Source organism: Perca fluviatilis, chromosome 2, assembly GCF_010015445.1.
Source record: "Perca fluviatilis chromosome 2, GENO_Pfluv_1.0, whole genome shotgun sequence".
NCBI classification, from domain to species: Eukaryota; Metazoa; Chordata; class Actinopteri; order Perciformes; family Percidae; genus Perca; species Perca fluviatilis.
Window position 1 is genome coordinate 39,645,941 of NC_053113.1, and position 18,460 is coordinate 39,664,400.

Sequence of the window (18,460 nt, forward strand, 5' to 3'; positions counted from 1 at the left end):
AACAGCCACCTCTTACAAGAAGCCCTGGTGGCCCTTACATTATCTCTGCAAAATGACACACATTAAACATGGCTGAATTACACACATGCTCAGGACCTATACCTGCTCCACAGCGAACAATCCAAGCTCTGTATTTTGGTCTGGATGGGGACTTGAACTGGTGACCAACCCAACTCCCTACCAACTGAGCTACAACCACCCCTAACACTATAGCATGTCCAAAAAAAGTCATACTTGAATAAAGTGATAAAAAGTCATAGTGTAGTATGTCAAAGGAAAGTCTGTATAGTATGTTGAATAAAGTGAGAAAAAGTCTTAGTATAGTATGTCAAAAAAAATTAAAAAGCCATAGTGTAGTATGTCGAAAAAGGCTTCATTTATCCCGTGGGGGGAAATTCACAATTTTACAGATTAAACATGGCTGAATTACACAAGCTCACATGCTACATGTAGTATAGCATGTTGAATAAGTGATAAAAAGTCATAGTATAGTATGTCAAAAAAAGAAGAAGACGAGGGGAAATTCACAATTTTCACTCTGTTAGACGTTTGTGAAAACGTTTCGTGGAGCTGTATAAACAGTTTTCACTGTCCGTATCCAGAGTGCCAGTTTATGTGAAGAAGAAACTATGTAAAATAATTAATCAAAATGTCACATTTGATGTGCATGGTCAATCCAAGTCATAGATTAAAAAAAAAATTATTATTCCACATTTTAGTGCGGGAATTTAATGTTTTTTGCACTTTTTCCCCATGGTTTTGTTGCTCTTCAGGACTTTGATCACAGGCATGGCCTCTGGCAGTATCGTGGCATTTAACATCGATTTCAACCGGTGGCACTACGAGCATCAAAACAGGTACTGAGCAGAGACCGATCCACAACACAAGAAGGCAACGTGGAGCGTTAAGAGAAACCCCTACCAACCAGTGACCGAGCTGTGCTGCAGAAGATCCACAAAGCATGGAGACGATCACCACAGTGACACTAACCAAGACCAAGGGTGCTTACATGTGTTCATCTAGCCCCTAAGGCAGACCTGTTGCTATGTGTCGGTTGCTCAACAATCTGGATGCATGTTCTGTTGGTTTTCATGTCTTACCCAAGCACCAGCTGATGCATTTCCCCAACTGAGTCCAGCAGGTCTGTTCTGGGCAAGGAGAAGGTAACACAATTACACAGTTAATAAAACGTGCTTAATGTAAGCTTTTGAGTTCCTGTTTTAAACTGAAAATGCAAAACAAAACGTTAGGAACATTTATACAACATTTGTATGGCAGATACATATCTCACTTGGAACACTTTTCTAGAAAATAAAATAGAAAATGTAAATATGGACAGTGTAAAGTGTTTCTTCCCTGTAAAGGCTGAGATAAAGATCTAAATGCTGTTAGACTAGCCACCATGTTACTATCATTTCCATCATGCGAGCCATGTATAAATGTTCAAAATGTCTTCATTGGACTTGAGATATTAGTTGGTTAGTAATACATGTATATGGCCTTTGTTTGCTCATCGTTATCAACAGTGGTCAAATGTATGTGCACGTAAAAAGACAAAATGTTCCTTGTTCATTTGTTGTGTTTGATTGTCTTTGATTGTCTATATGGAAGAAAAGTGAAATTCGGTGTGAGCATAGTCTTTTGTGAAATGTTTTTGATCACGTCAGCAAAAAGGATAATTAAATTGACAACTTGTTTATTAATGGCAAACAATTCAAATTATTTACTTAAAATAATTCAAGTTGGACATTCGAAACAGAAGTTATCAATCTTTTGCTCCATTTGTTGTTTAGGCTTCTTCAAAAAACACATCCAGAGGATTAAATAGAGAGGATTTGGTGGACTGTTAAGGTGTTTGTGGTAAAGCTGTAAGACATTTTAAAAGACAATTGTCTACAATTGTTGGCACTGCAAACATTAGTACTGTTACTTGTGCATCTCACAGTTTTTCAGTTTGCCTATTTTTGCAAAAATGTTTGCTCGTCCATTTTAAATCTGTATATTCATGAACACCAGTTCATGCTGAAACACCATGCATTGGTAAGCAATATTATGACTTGGTTGCTGTAAAGGTCTAAGGATTTCAGCTGTGACAAAAAATGATTTAATAATAGAACAGGATAGTGTTTAAAAAAATGATCTTCTATTTTTGGTGATGTGAAAGCTATTGTGTCCGCATTTAATTGCAGAAATGAGAAGTCTGTCGCTGTGGGCTGACTATTTAAAATGAACAAAAATATGCAAATACATTTTGAGTTTGCATTTTGATTTTCTAGTGGTGCGCCAAGACACCCGACGCCAACATTCTGCATGCTAAGAGCTACTGAAGGCATTGGGTTTACTTTGCTTTCCTGTAAAAATCATATATTATTGCAAATTTAAATTAGTTTTGACATTTTTTTTGTTAATGTTGGAACCTGTGCATTTTGACTTCATGTATTTTAAGATGTTATGATTTATATATTTTAGTTGTATTGCTAATTGTTTTGAAAGAGGAATGTTTAAAGCATATGTGATATCAAAAATAACTGTAAATTAAGCTGCTTTCATTATTTTTTGTTGTTTTTAAATAAAACTGAATAAACATACCAGTGTTGAGATTTTACTCGTGCATGTGTGTAGACTGCCTCCAAAACATTCATGCATGTATTAATGCAAACCCATGATAATGTGTGTAACTATTGCTCAGTAAATACATGCTGTAAATAAGTTACTGAAAAGATTTTAGGCTTGTGTTTGATTATACTGCCACCTGCTGTCTTCATTGGTTGCTGCAGGTTTAATGGGTCCACTGCAAGACATCTTGCAAAAACCGCCACCGACTGACTCATGGAGATAAGTCACTGACTCACAAATTAATTAAATCCTTTTTATTCCCAGGTTTGGTTTCTTCACAGAGTACATTGTTAGGATGCTTCGTAATATCCAATGCAATATATTTTCTTTAATTGAAAAGAAGTGTTTTTTGTACTTAGATTTTTAAAGTCCTTACATTAATGGAATATAGATGAATAATACAGCATTCACTTTCTCCATCTGCTTCCACCTAACACTGACATTCCCACTTGTCTTACTCTATATAAACATTACATGTTTTTCAGATGATGACAAACGGCAGAGCAAACCCATTCCCAAAAAGTCACTATCACAACCCGCTTTCCTTGTGCTTTTTGGTTCCCTCCCGTCGAGTCAAAAACGTAAAAGCCCTTTTACAACAAAGTCAGCGGTGCTATTACATTTGTGTTAAAATACCTATGTACACGTCTTAACTTAGCTGTGGTATGACTATAGTCTGCCTTAACTGAACTGCATTCACCAAGACAGCACGTACAAGGACATCAGGAATGGTTTCATATGTGACAGGCGAGAACAACTGATTTAAGATGCATATTAACACACACACATGCAGGTTACATTCTCTGATGAAGTGAAAAGGAAATTCACATCCATGAATATTAGGTCTCTGGTAAACCAATGTATGAACTGGTCTGAGAGCATACACTACATACAGTCTAGTGAGCCAGACTTCTTAGTCATGTTTGATCGGATTATTTTAAAAAGTCCAACAGAAGTACTGCATGATATGCACAAATATTAAAAATAATGTATTTTCCTGGAAGCACTGTTGTGTTTACCAACATTTAACTTGTTTCTTATTTCAGTGTGTGTGGGAAAAAAATAAAAATATAAACCATGTTGCACAAGAGCCAATCTCCCCAGCCCGATAGAGAAGTGTGTCAGTTGGCTGCCAATAATACCGACAAACAGCAGATCCATTCTAACTCATTCCAGCATTTTAAAAAGGACAAATTTGATACTGTGCACATTGGGCAGTACACCTAATTGCACTTAAATCCATGTGTGCCAAGGCAAGGCTTTAAACATGCACTTACTACTAACTACACAGCACTGACATTGATCGGTACCACCACTGAATTACAATCACTCTCACAGACGTGTAACAAATCAAGCGTTTCAATAATCATCCTCAAGCACTCCGGTGAGCTGGACTAGCAGCAGTCAGTCAAACAACAGCGTCCTCTTCATGAGTCCTGCTACTGGCTGGCAGGACAATGTCTGTCCAACACACAAAAATCTGTTCATTACAGAGAATGCTGATGGTATCATTTAGCAGCATGTCTTTTTGGTGTCTCAAGACCTCTTAAACAGTGTGTCTAAGGTTGATGCACCAGAACTTCCAGAACCACAGCACAGAGTGATCTAGATGTCCTAAAGTCCAGCAGAAAGGTGACTTACTGTTATTGTTGCATTTGGAGACAAACATTTGTGCTGAAACCAGGATAATAAGTGGAATGTACGGTCAGGTCACAAAATCATGAAATGTTATATTTAGAAAGTTGCAATGTTTTGCATTTACGCTTCCTATTAAAAAGCTAAGTGCTTCATGAAGCAGGTTGTCTTTACTGCTGTATACAATATAAACCAGTAGAGGGCTCTAGAGTACTACAATGAACCAGTGCAGAAATCAGGCTTTTTAAAAGTTTGTTGGCGTTTTTTGAAAAAACTTAAATTAAAAATTCACACAGTTATTCCTATGGTCTAAGACCAAAAATAGTCAGCATTAAGTACTGTCGCCCAAATCTAAAAACTGGAGTGCTGAAACAGTCAAGTCATCAAGTACAAACTGCAGAACTGCTCCACAGACAATAAATTGGGAAAGTTATAAATGACACTGAGGCTACATTTACATTGCTACGTTTTGGTTTTTAAGCAGAGTTTTGAGCCAAAAGTGATCTCCGTGTACACAGTGTGTTTTTAGCTCCAGCAGCAGAACTAATCTCTGTTAAACCAACACGCCCAAACTGCTCATCTCCTCAACATTCTCATACACTGGGCACGCGCTTGAGGGGTTAACAGGAGGCAGCATGTATACCCTGCCCGTTGCTTGTAGTTGCCATGGTAACGTTAGTAGCTTATGCTGCGTTCCAGGCAACCCGTAACTCCTGTTTTCACAACCTTCTACCCGTGAAAGTGACCTGGAACTTATGCTGCGTTCCAGGCAACCCGTAACTCGTGTTTTCACAACCTTCTACCAGTGAAAGCGCCCTGGAACGGCAGTCAAACCCGTAACATACTACTCGTGAACTCGTACCAGATCGTTGTACTCCCAGTTACAGTTTTTGACGTCACACACACATAAACAACAATGGCGACCTCGTTGATGCTGTACTGTTTGCTGACGCCAAGGCGTCCTGACCAAGCGTACTGTTTATTAACAGTGATAAGTAGAAATAAATAGACATAAATAGGCAACGTAAAGTAACCTAGATAGCTAATGTCAACGTTAGGTAGCCGCTAGGTAGAAGGGTTTGTGGTGGCTTTGCCTGGAATGCTACCAACTCGTGAGTCGTGAATTGAAGTCGTAACTTACGCGTTAAAAACTGTGTCTGGAACGCAGCATGAGTTCCAGGTCACTTTCACGGGTAGAAGGTTGTGAAAACACGAGTTACGGGTTGCCTGGAACGCAGCATTACTCCCCGTGAACTGGTACCAGATGGTTGTACTCCCAGTTACAGTTTTTGATGTCACACACAAACAATGGCGACCCCGGTTGATGCTGTACAGACGCCGGTGATTTACAGTGAGAAATATAGACATAAATAGGCAACGTAAAGTAATTCCGCACATTGTAATCAAAACAATACACATACGATTGTGTAGTACTACAGGTTAGGTTTATTAAATGAAGCCCAAAATATGTCGCCGACTAGAAATCGATAGTATCAGATAACGCTAGCTAACGTTAGCTATAAGGGTTTGCGGGGACTTTGCCTGGAACGCTACCAAGTCGTGACTTGAAGTCGTAACTTGTGGGCTAATAATGGTGTCTGGAATGCAGCATTATGCTGCGTTCCAGACACAGTTTTTAACGTCTAAGTTACGACTTCAATTCACGACTCACGAGTTGGTAGCATTCCAGGCAAAGTCACCACAAACCCTTCTACCTAGCGGCTACCTAACGTTGACATTAGCTATCTAGGTTACTTTACGTTGCCTATTTATGTCTATTAATTTCTATTTATCACTGTTAATAAACGGCGTCTGTACAGCATCAATGAGGTCGCCATTGTTGTTTATGTGTGTGTGACGTCAAAAACTGTAACTGGGAGTACAACCATCTGGTACGAGTTCATGGGTAGTATGTTACGGGTTTGACTGCCGTTCCAGGGCGCTTTCACTGGTAGAAGGTTGTGAAAACACGAGTTACGGGTTGCCTGGAACGCAGCATTCGTCTCAGAGAACGAGACGTCATAACACCCAATCAGGCGGCAAAACGTTGGCGTTGCCAAAGGTCTCCGTTTGCAGCCATTGAGACTGCAACACGACCCCATAGATTCCAAACCAAAACGGGGTCAGAAGGGGCTCTGGAACGCCAGAGCAGTGGGAATGCGAGGTGTGAACGTAGCAAAAGATAGTCGTTTTTAAACCAAAACATAGCAATGTAAATGTAGCCTGAGAGCCCCCAGGGGTACATGTTCGGTTTCACAACCAAAACACCACAGGAGACTAAAGCAAATCTAGACTCACTGTGGGGCAGCTCCAGACTTTATACTTGATTACATCACAGGTTTGGACTTACTCCTCTGGTTTCTGGCTTTGAGAGAGAGGAGCTCATGTTTACAGATATTTAACTTTCCCTAGCCATGGAAATAACATGTTGGAATTCTTAATTTAGGTGGTGTTCCCCTTGCGCTTTGGCTGCATTGAGCGTCTAACGTATGCGGACCGTGCCGTGGAATGTATCTTAGCTGGCTACACCTGCGGCGCACACACGGCGTACGTCACAGGCGAGACGGTGAGCTTTAGGTTTGAGATTGTTGAGGTTCCTTCAGTTACTGGAGCCGGAACAGAGCTGGGAAAACGTCAATCTACTGTCAGCTGTTAGCAGAGGACGCAGGTGAGGAAACAAGAAATAAAAACAGAAACTCTCAAACAGGAAACTGCTAATATCCGCTCACTAAGTCGTTTCCTGTATATCGGTAGTTTAATTTAAAAAGACATATAGACACTTTGTGATCCATTTCTGTGAGAAAGGGCCATACACACCTCGCGTAAAACCTAAATAAAAGACGGTCCCATTTTAACGCTTGTAGAGCGGATCTCCGCGGAGCATACGCACCACTACGCGCTGCTCTCGTGCCCGGTGTAGCCAGTTTCATTGATTGGAAGCGTATTTTTGGAACATCCGCTCCGCATACGTTACGCGTGCAATGTAGCGCCCGTTAAAAGGTATATACACTTTGATCCATAAACTAACTTGTCCCTTAGTCCGATCAATGCATTTTTATTAAAGTATTATGACTGGAAAAAATTGAAAAAGGTACAGGTCAGTATTCGGTCTGTGAATGTCCCGAGTCAGCAGACTGAACCAAAATGTTGGATCTTTCCGTTTTGCGCCCTCTCCACCTTTCCATGGAGGGGTGGATGGCGCTGTGGCCTCTGGAAGGCGGTTAGAACGGAGAGGTTGGTGAACGCACAGTGCCTGCCGAACCGGGGGAATGGTCCTCAGACTCGGAGGTGAACTCCGCGGCGGGGAGGCCGGGGTTGCCACTGCGGGAGGCGCCCATACTGTGTGGGAGTTGGGGAGTGAGCTTCACATCCTGGTGGCGTCTTCGTCGGAAAACTTGCTTCTCCTTATCAAGTGACGTGGTCTGAGAGAGGGTGACACAGCAGCTATCGTTAGGTTCTCCACACGACCACAGAGATGAGGAGTGGCGTCCCATCGACCACCAGTGAGACACTTGGCAAAGGTTAGATGAGCCAGTGTTTGCATGCAGTTGTATCTGGAAAGCTGCATTTACCTCACAACAATTCTCCTCAGTTTAACTTCAATTTGTGACACAGCAAACTAGTGCAGTGCTCAACAAAACCAGGAGAAGCAACAAGCAGCGAAAAGGTCTGCCAGCGTCAGGTGTGACACCTCTACGTCTGTGACTGCACTTCTTACGACATCCAGGTGTTCAATGTGTCACATGAACCCTCAGATGCAGTTAGCATTATGGATGCATAACTTACCCATACGGAATAAGTAAATAGCAAGGCGACCAGGCGAGAGGAAACGGCCACAGCAATAGTGAGATGAACGACGGGATAAAGGGATGGATTTGATGAGGTAAATGAAGGGCGAGGCGTGGAAAGGGCTTCATTTAGGGGCAATGGAAATGGAGACTGCCAGCACTTTGCCATGGAAGCACTGCATATTTGCGCTATGCTGTGTCATACCTTATCCAGTACAATCCTGGAAGCTGGATGTGGTCCAAAGACCCTGACCTTTGGATGGTAAAGTCCTGGTCCAGCTGAGCAGAGAGAGCAGGTGCAACTCAGAGGATCACCTTGAACTCAAAGCATCACTGATCTGATTGACAATAAGGTGCACAACTCTAAATTGCTATTAAAACTGCTGTGATGAGAAGGGGCAGAAAAATAATGGCCCAAAAATGTCACCGTCAGCTGACATTCTGTGAACTGTCAGACAACTGAGTAAGTATATTAAGTAATTAAATTAAAAAGGCAACATACAAGAAAATGTAGAGAAATGCAACTGATGTTGTAGCAAGTAGTAAAAAATATGACTTCCAGAATACGCCAATTGAACAAATCCAGCTCAGCTTTATAAATCATATACTGAAAGGTAGTCATTGAAGGCCAACTATGTTATTTAAAATATCTCCCAACGACAGTGCTGACAGTCCATCTAAAGAGGAGGATGAGAGGCCAGAGCGCACACACAGAAAGACCCGTCAGCAAGAAGCAGATGGATGAGCTGATGTATACGCTGAGTAAAGCCGAGAAGTCACTAAATTATAGAAAAAAGATGGATTCATTTGCTGCTTTGCAAAAGCATACAATGCTAGTATCAATTTCAATGACATTCAAAGGAAAGAGATAAAAAAGCTTTTGCACATGTTAAGGAGTTAAGCAGGATATGAAAAAAAAAAAAAAAAAGTTTTTCAATTTTAAGTGACATCCAAAGCATCATCACTAAAGCAAATAAAAAAATAAGCCAAAATGTGATGTACTGATGCAGAGTTGCATGCAGAGTGTGCGCGCGCCGCGTGCATGTGTGTGTGTGTGTGGTGTGTGTGTATCAGTGCTTACTGTAATGACTGACACTCCTGCTGTGGTGCTGTTGAGTTTGGGCCCGGTGTTGAAGTGCTTCTTGATCTTCCCAGCCACAGGCAGCTGGTACTCGTTCTCCGAGACACCATCATCCTGAAAAAATACAAAGATCAAAGTTTCAGGAACTACCTGCTGTATCATACTCCACTCGCTTTCTTAGCAGCACTCGTGTGTGTACTGACTGACTTTAACATGGTGAACTTACATTGACCCAGCGGTGATCGAGCACCTGTACAGCCGTGTATCTCTGATCCACCTCTACCTGCAGCATCCCAGCGATCAAAGCCTAAATAAAGACGGGCTACCATGAGACACCACAGCAACACGTCACTGACAGACTCTGGTGTTTTACATGGAGCATAACAATGGCAGATAATGGGAGCCCTTCCAGACCCAAACCTTGGCAGTGGCAGACACATGGTCCCAGTGAGGTGCAGGGAAATCAAGCTGGCCCCTCAAAAGCTGTTCAAAGAGAGCCTCCTGATCTTCACCACTGCTGTAGAAAATAAAACCGGGATCATACCGCATTAAGTTCAAACTAAGTTTCACATAATAGTCTATAATGTGATGGCAAACAGACATTTTCATGAAGGTGGTTTAAATAAATTGATGTGGTTAAAACACCATACTTATCAAAATAAACCTCCTGATAATAGAGCACATACCCACGGAACGGAGGAAAGCCACACAGCAGTATGTAAGTGATGACACCAGCTGCCCAAATGTCAACCTTGAGGCCATACCTGTAATTGAAGATTAAGATAGCACGTATCAGAGAGACTAAGCACATCTGCAAGTAGCAATTACTGTAGCAGTTTTTGAATGGGACGATGACATTTATTTCTACTCTTTCACGGCAAATGCCCTACTCATCATGTCTCACCCGGTCTCAGCAACGATCTCTGGTGCTACATAGGTGGGCGTGCCACACACAGTATAGAGGGGCCCGTTGACGACCGTAGCCAAGCCAAAATCACCTAGCTTCAGAGACTTACTACCATCGTGGTGTTCAAACACCTGTGAAAAACACACAATAAGGGAAAGTGAGTAATTGCAAGAAAACATGTTTGCCAATTCATATTTTATCGCTGTGGTAAAGATTTTGTTAATGAGCTGGATAATAAATTAGGTAACACTGATACGTACATTTGCGCATGTAGCAGCGCCATGGCCAACCCACAGAAAGCGCACGCTGTGATACTTCAGCTTACGTCGTATTTACCAAACCTGCAGCTCATCGGGTAATCAGCGACTTTCTCCGCCCACTATACCGTAAATTGCGCTGTAGCAAAGCGTTAAGTACTGGTGCTATGATACGGCTGAGTGCAGACTGCCATATTCCCACTGCTGATGCTATGACTGCTTGAAATGATCCTGATGCCAATATTTGTAATGTAGCGAGGAGTTTAACAACGGCTGGAATGGAATGTGAACGCTGAGTCGGAGATTCAATGTCATCTTTGATTTCTTCCAGTAACTGTAATATTGCATGGCTGCTTAATCTGTAACGCTTAATGATTTCGTGTTCACTCAACTGAAAAAGTGTGATTCTTGTGGCAAAAATCCTGTCAGCTCGTCTCCTTGGCCTATGTCTTCGTCTTGCTCGGATTACTGCCGCCATTTCACCAGGAGGCGTATGCGATGAAACCCGCTTCCAGGTTTACACCTGCTTTTAAGAGGCGGACAATTTTCACCGTAAAATAGAGGCGCGCTTTCATGGGCGTTTTTTGTACGTACTGCGGAATACATAATCAGGCGCTTCCCCTCCCATCTCTTTATGGGAAACTCCCACTTTCCCCTTTACCCTCCCATGAATGCATATGCATGACACGGAAAAAAGCGCAATTTGCCATTTTCAGTTCCCGCGACGGGCAGTCTGCACTTTAACCTCAGTGCGGCCTGTTTGTACATACCTCGCCATGCTTTTACGCGCACGTTGCGAAACAAATACGCCTGAAGTGAGGCGCAAAAGCGTTGGTACATCTGGCCCTGAGTGCAGCGAATGAAACAGAATTGAAATAAAGACCTGGGAAGGTATGTTTTGGAAAAGTACAGAAAATGAACATTGCAAATACAGATGGATTCTATACAATGAGATTTTTGCTTAAAATCACCAGATGAGTATTATGTAACAAATGCCAAAACTAGAGCAATAAACAGTTTTGTAAATGAGTTCACTTGTATTCGAGGTGCGTCTTGTTCCAATCCCAGGCTTTTCTTTTGCAGATGTGAATGAATAGATTTCATTCATTCAAGTCAGAAATCTGAAAGTGCTCATATTATGCTCATTTTCAGGTTTATAATTGTACTTAAAGATTGTACCAGAATAGGTTTACATGGTTTAATTTTCAAAAAAATACTATATTTTTGTTGTACTGCATACTGCTGCAGCTCCTCTTTTCACCCTGTGTGTTGAGCTCTCCGTTTTAGCTACGGAGTGAGACATCTCACTTCTGTTCCATCTTTGTTGGAAGTCTCACATACGCAGTAGCTAGGTAAGGACTACTAGCCAGTCAGTTATAGAGTATGAGGGCGCGCCACGCTAGCAGCTAGGCGAGCATTATAACGTGTTTATTTGTGCACATTTGTCTCTGAGGTATAGGCTGGACTCCAATAGAGCTGTTTGGAGCAGTGTTTTCTGTTGGAGATGGTAAGTGCCTGGGGGGGGGGGGACTTTTCACTTTGTAAACCTATTACATGCACAAAAAAGATACATAACACAATAAAAAGAAAGGGAAAAAGCCAAAAAGCATAATATGAGCACTTTAAGTCTTCTGCTTCTAGAACTACATTTTAGAGTTAATAAATTAAAGCTATTTTAGATTTCCGTCTGTACAGAAAATACCTTGTGGAGTTGTGTACAGTAATTTCATTTCATAATTTCATTTATTTATCCTATGTATATTACATGCCTTTTATATAGTTGTAAGTGTGAGCTTGTATGTACGGACTTTGGAGAAAAGGGACCAGAGAAACGGAAAAAGGGGATTAATAGGAAACATGGACCTATGTGGTTTTAAGGTGCAAAGCTTTTACAGTGTAGCTCCACTCCACTCACATAAAGAATCTTTGTAAAGCCATACTTACCAACAGGTTTTCTGGTTTTATGTCTCTGTGGACAATATTGAGGCTGTGCAGGTACTTGATGGCACTTGCCAGATTGAACAGCATACAGCTGGCGTCGCGCTCGGTGTATTTGTTTGAGGAGGTGATTGCATCAAAAAGATCGCCCCCCTGGAGAAAGAAGATTTGGGATGTGAAAGAGTAAAGGTTGCTAGTCTTTAAAAAAAGGTCCCATGGCATGAATATTAACATTAATATGAGTTCCCCCAGCCTGCCTATGGTCCCCCAGTGGCTAGAAATGGTGATAGGTGTAAACCGAGCCCTGGGTATCCTGCTCTGCCTTTGAGAAAATGAAAGCTCAGATGGGCCGATCTGCAATCTTCTCCTTATGATGTCATAAGGAGCAAGGTTACCTCCCCTTTCTCTGCTTTGCCCGCCCAGAGAATTTGGCCCACCCATGAGAGAGAGACATCATGGCTTTCAAACGAGCAAAGTGGCAGTTGGTCAAAAATGGTGAAAAATTGTTACAAAATAGAAGTCTCAAAAAAAACAAAAGAATTTGGATAGAACAAATTGACCAAAAAATTTCAGAAATGAGCCATATGACTTTTACTGTATTTGAGATTTAAAATGTATTCTTAAAATAAAATGTGTAGTACCTTAACCAACTCCATTACAAGAAAGAGCTCACTACAGGTGTCCAATTCCTCAATTAAAAGTACGATGTTGGGATGTTTCACGCGCCGAAGGATTGACACTTCACTCTGGATCATGTGCTCCTGGGTAATAAGGAAAATTAGTCAAAATAAAAAAGGAAAATCTAATAACACTGTACAGTATAGTAAAAAGGATGTATACACATAGATGTCATGTTAGTCCCAGGGGAGATACCGTAGCACCATCTGCTGACCAATGAAGAAAATACAGAAATTGAATGAGCATCCAAAACAGAACTCCATCAACATTGTACACAAAAAAATTATTTCTTGTTAATGAATCGGACCAAACTTGGTGGTGTGATAATTGGAGTCAGCAGATGTAGAGGCCTGCTCACCTTTCCCCTGCATTTATCGGTGTTGATGATCTTCAGAGCATACTCTCTTCCAGTGGATCTCTCCACACACTCTCGCACCACAGCAAAGTTTCCGTCCCCTAAAGTCCTCCCCACTTTGTATCTCTCTGCTATGGAAGAAGGTACGGAGGGGTACTCATCCAATGGCTCAGCTGTGGAGCAAAACAAAAGAAGATCTATAATGTTAAAGCTATGAAGAGTAGCCAGTCTTCTTCCACTAGGTTTAGGGCTTATGCAATGTCTTACCCTCACTGCCAGGCCCATCCCCTTCGTCCATTGAACTGCAAACCTTGGTAGAAGCTAAAGAGAGTGAAGAGCCACTGTGTTGAGATCCCTGGAAAGAAAAGACAGCCATGGAGGGAGAACTAAAGACGCACTTGTCTATAAAAATTTCAAAGAAGGCCAAAAAAAAAAAAGAAGAAAATAAAAGTGATTACAGCCTATTTGTTCCACCCTGGCAGCTTTGAGGATGGAGTTTGAGATTAGATAGACATAAATAAAAGCGTAGTGAAACATTATACTAACCTTTCCACCAGCATAAAGACTGACATGTGGTTCTAAAAGGGATTGAGAGAAAATAATATTCTCTGCCACAGCCACAATAACAACCCCAGCCAGCCTTACCGTGCGGTCATGGGCATTGGAAAAACATTTTTCCCAGTGAAAACGTCATCATTCACGTCACTTCATGTGGGAATCAGAGGTGGGAAACTGGGGCTAGATTTTGCTAACAGAGTTTCCCAGTTGGAGACGCGTTGTTGACAACGGACGTACAGAAACATGGCCGACGATCGTTCAAATGTGTTGAAGGGTGAGAAAAATTCACGCATGCATGTAATATATTTTGCCAACGTTCAATGACAATAAACTATTTATTGTGGACAAACGCCTCTGCCAAGAAACATACACAGACATAACAGGTTTCAAATTATTCATAAATATAAAAAAAAACACTTATTTGTGTCCTTTCCCGTTCGTTGTTCTGCAGATAACACAAATACCTGTTGATGTGCTGTTTGTAAGCTCGCATAAGAAAACAGCAGCAAATCTTTGTTATTGTGGCCTCCATGTTTTCACACACCTGATGCTCTAGGCTACACCCAACAGTTGGTGGCAGTCATGCAACAAGTTGTTATGCCGAACGCCAACAGAAGAAGAAGAAGAAGAAGAAGAACACGCACGCCGACCACGTGAACGCTGGCAGTCGGAAAAACAACGTAATCACGGGAGCGGTCCCTGATATTCCCAGGTGGCATGAACGCACCATTATGCTTAATTAATGATGGGATCAATGATAATTGGAATTCGCGCCAGAGTTGACTGTGTTATGCACTCCCAAACCTAATGTTTCTGTTTAATTTCATGTCACCATAATACTTTTAAATATTATTTAATGATAAAGAGAATTGTTAAAACTCCTTCTCAAAGCTACTGGGGTATGACGTATGTCTGACATATAAAATAAATCTTTTAAGAGATATTTATAGGCACATCAACTTGTATTACCCGTCGTCTTCGGAGGCTAGCTGGACTGGTTGGAGAGGATTTTGGAGACTTTCCAGATCGAGGTGTGGACAGCTGACTGCCTGCAGTGCCATTAGCTGTCGGTACATTAGAATTGGAATCATCAGCATAATGAGGAAATAGTGCAGGATAGACGAAAATGTACTTTTTATACATAGTGTCTAAGTAAGTCTACATATAATCCTATAAGAAAACTGTGTGAGACTTTACAAAAATACATTTGCTTTTGTTTCTTTGTGTCACACTCACCCGAACCAGTGGATGAAGGAGATTTACTCCTGCGGGACATCCCACCACCTCTTGGGGAAGAGAGACCCTGAATGGAGGGGAGGCGGCCATATGATGGAGACTTTGCCACCCTGCACTCTATAAAGAAAGAAAAGACATAAACATGTACACTGCTGGAGCAACTTTTTACCTATATAATACTAGGCTACTAGGCTTTACCTGCATTTTACCATTATAAGTCAGCTTTAGGGCTCTGACAGTTTGAAGTACTGAGTTAGTTACCTCTGCCAAGAAGGTTATGTTTTCGGTTCGGTTTGTCCGTTAGTTTGTCAGCAGGATTACGGGAAAACTACAGGCCCGATTTTCAAGAACCTTGGAAGGGCATAGCATGGGCCAAGGAAGAACCCATTACAAAATAATTTTTCCCCCTTTCATTAACGTTTTAAGATAGGACGTGCTGTATTCATGTGGTGTCAGAATAATCAGCAAAGTGAGTTTGCTACTTATGCATTAACACTGTGAGACAGGGCGCCTTGGCTGAGGTCTGCAATTTCCCGAGTGCCCTTTTAGTTCCAGAATAATGTTACGTTTGTAGGAAAAAAAAAAAAAAAAAGACTATGTTTAGAGTATATGGCTGGACCGAGTATGGTCAATGTGTGCATGGCCACATTTTTTAAACAGGAATAGTCAGTGGTGTCTTTAATTACTGAATATTAAATGTTAAACTGCAATTTTCTGTAGTGGTCCCAGTGATAATTGTTCGTAAAGTTTAGTGAAGTAGCATATCATATGAACAGATTCAGATGAATAATAACTGTCGAGCGATTCATTTTGAAAGAGCCACGACCAATGGGGAATCTCCAATCATACCAACATCATCACTTACTCCGACCAATGGTGTAATCTTCTCAGAGATACAGACTTTTGCTTGTATAGGCCCTGCATTGCTTGAGGTCTAGCCAAAAAAAGTTATTGAAGAGCTGCAAATACTAGGGACACAGGACAGGTGTGCAAGTACTGGACATCATTAATAGGAACCATTTTCTTCTGGTTACAACAGCCTAAAAACCACAAAGTATGAACGAACACACGCACGCACGCACACACACACACACACGATCCTCTGTATTCATGAAGCAAATTTGTATTTCATTCCAACTGTCTCCTCACCACAGCAACTGTAAGCATAAATACTCCACTAAGACTATTCTGCCACCCTTTCATTCGTAAGTGGTCTTTATAAATGGAATGTTTGGCAATCTGATCTTCAGTACATGGTGTTATATAGTCCAATGCCATTTGGTAAAGTCTGGCCTCTTCATATTTAAACAAAGATTTGTAGTGGAAAAAGCGAAAGGGTACAAGGTGGCAGCAACACCTCATATTAGTATATGTATTCATTCAAGTCAGAAATCTTAAAGTGCTCATATTATGCTCATTTTCAGGTTTATAATTGTACTTAAAGATTGTACCAGAATAGGTTTACATGGTTTCATTTTCAAAAAATACTATATTTTTGTTGTACTGCACACTGCTGCAGCTCCTCTTTTCACCCTGTGTTGAGCTATGTATATTAGTGGTGCTTCTAACAGTAGGAGCAGTAGCAGTACCAGCATTCGAAATAATAGACATGTGATTATAAACTTGCAAGAAGCGCAATAATAGTTCCACTTGATTGGCATATTCAGTATTTACGTGGGCCACAAATGAGAATGGTTTAATAAAATGCTATTCAAAGTATTAGAATTCGATGGTATGCATAGCTAGGGTGGGCAAAAACATAAAGCCAGACGAAGTGTTAGTCCTACCCTTTCCCCAGCGAGCGATCCAAGCTTCATATACATAAATGAAAGAACACTTACCACTTTCATCCAAGTTGAAATCATCCTGATAACGGAACTTCTCAGGCCCACAGGCAAAGAATATATCATCTTCCCCAAAAAAGTCCTGAAGGCATGTAACCTGTTAAAGATGGAAAGGTTTCTGAGTTATAGTACAGAATATTAATTCCAAAAGGCGTGCTGGTGTCTCCAAATACCTGACCTAAAAAAACAATTAAAAAGCTACCTACGTGTACTAGGTATTATTTTTCAATCAGTGCAAAGACCCACACACTGACACAGTCTGCTGCTGCACTCACTAGCCAGTAATGGACTGCTTTCAAACGTTAATGGAGCATCTTGAAAGATATTCAGTAACATTTCAGTGTGTGAAAGCAGTGACCAACTCACACAGAAATCCCTCTTCAGACAGCATATATGAGGTCAACAATGACATCCATGTAAAATATATTGAATGAACTGTGCCAACTGCACTCATGTGCAACATGATCTTCACAAAAAGAGAAATAAAAATACACATTACAGTGATCTGATTAAATCGGTTATTGAAATCTAGATCTATACATTTATATTGGGTTTCTATTTATGATTATGAGGCAAAGGGATTTAAAACATATACTGTACATTTACATGCCCTAGATTTTAAGCAAAGTGCATTCAAAGGGTACAGTACAGTTTACTGTATAGTATACACAGTACTAGATATTTTAAGTCCAAGGACACATGGGTCCACACAACGGCAATGTAAACAACATTGTTAAGGAAAAACTGCACAGAACAGCACAACTCATTTCACATACATGAAGAAGGCTCTGGAGACTTACACAGGAGCATTTAATGAACACTCAATTGAGGAGACAATAAAGCGGGCAGCACAGTTTAACCACGATGTGTTATTGTGCAGTGCCGTCCCAACTCTCTGAAGTTCCCGTCTTCCTGAAGCTGTATTTAAACTCCTGCTGGAGGCGTTAAGTTTAGCTGAACCTTCAAAAGTAAACAAAGATATTGCGGGCGCCCAAATAGCTCTGCACAGAAAACATGTTTTAATGGGTTTACTTTCTCTATGGCATTGGCAGGGTGGGCAGCACCGTCTTAGCATACAGCTGCTACGTCTCCCGTCATCTATGGAGGCACAAAGTTGAATCGCTCCTCTGGGGCTGGGCAATATATCGATATTATATCGACATCGATATGAGGCTGGATATCGTCTTAAAGTTTGGATATCGTAATATGACACAAGTGTTGTCTACAATACAGTAAAGTGATGTCATTTTCTGAACTTACCAGACTTACTAGCCATATTATTATTTGCCTTTTACCCACTTAGTCATTATATCAACATTACTGATGATTATCAAAACTCATCGTGTAAATATTTTGTAAAAGCACCAATTGTCAACCCTACAATATCGCCGCAATATCAATCGAGGTGTTTGGTCAAAAATAGTGATATTTGATTTTCTCCATATCGGTCAGCTCTACTGCAAAGGTTACGAGGTTATGTTGGCCACTGACCTGAACCAGACCTGGGGTACCACGGTCTCAACTTACATAGCATGAGTTTGTAAGCTGGAAATTCCACAACAAACAT

General features: G+C 41.1%; 2 protein-coding genes across 7 annotated transcripts in view; one reads left to right on the forward strand and one right to left on the reverse strand.

The window, feature by feature from the left end:
- nbeab (neurobeachin b) overlaps positions 1-2,588 on the forward strand; it is a 155,147-nt gene extending 152,559 nt beyond the window's left edge. Inside the window, 1 exon segment of the mRNA XM_039781228.1 lies at positions 774-2,588. Coding sequence (XP_039637162.1) covers positions 774-864 — 91 coding nt within the window. The 3' untranslated portion in view covers positions 865-2,588.
- dclk1b (doublecortin-like kinase 1b) overlaps positions 1-18,460 on the reverse strand; it is a 34,625-nt gene that overhangs the window by 6,263 nt on the left and 9,902 nt on the right. For 3 of the 6 annotated variants that reach the window (XM_039781399.1, XM_039781391.1, XM_039781385.1), the window contains 13 exons: positions 16,891-16,990; positions 15,050-15,166; positions 14,783-14,877; positions 13,523-13,610; positions 13,259-13,428; positions 12,864-12,983; positions 12,229-12,375; positions 10,025-10,158; positions 9,807-9,884; positions 9,541-9,637; positions 9,347-9,427; positions 9,121-9,234; positions 6,218-7,673 (listed from right to left, as the gene is read on the reverse strand). In XM_039781399.1, coding sequence (XP_039637333.1) covers positions 7,473-7,673; positions 9,121-9,234; positions 9,347-9,427; positions 9,541-9,637; positions 9,807-9,884; positions 10,025-10,158; positions 12,229-12,375; positions 12,864-12,983; positions 13,259-13,428; positions 13,523-13,610; positions 14,783-14,877; positions 15,050-15,166; positions 16,891-16,990 — 1,542 coding nt within the window. In that variant the 3' untranslated portion in view covers positions 6,218-7,472. Of the gene's footprint in view, positions 1-1,034; positions 1,149-6,217; positions 7,674-9,120; positions 9,235-9,346; positions 9,428-9,540; positions 9,638-9,806; positions 9,885-10,024; positions 10,159-12,228; positions 12,376-12,863; positions 12,984-13,258; positions 13,429-13,522; positions 13,611-14,782; positions 14,878-15,049; positions 15,167-16,890; positions 16,991-18,460 lie in introns of those variants that run through there. The other 3 variants (XM_039781424.1, XM_039781415.1, XM_039781406.1) reach the window with 3 other exon arrangements.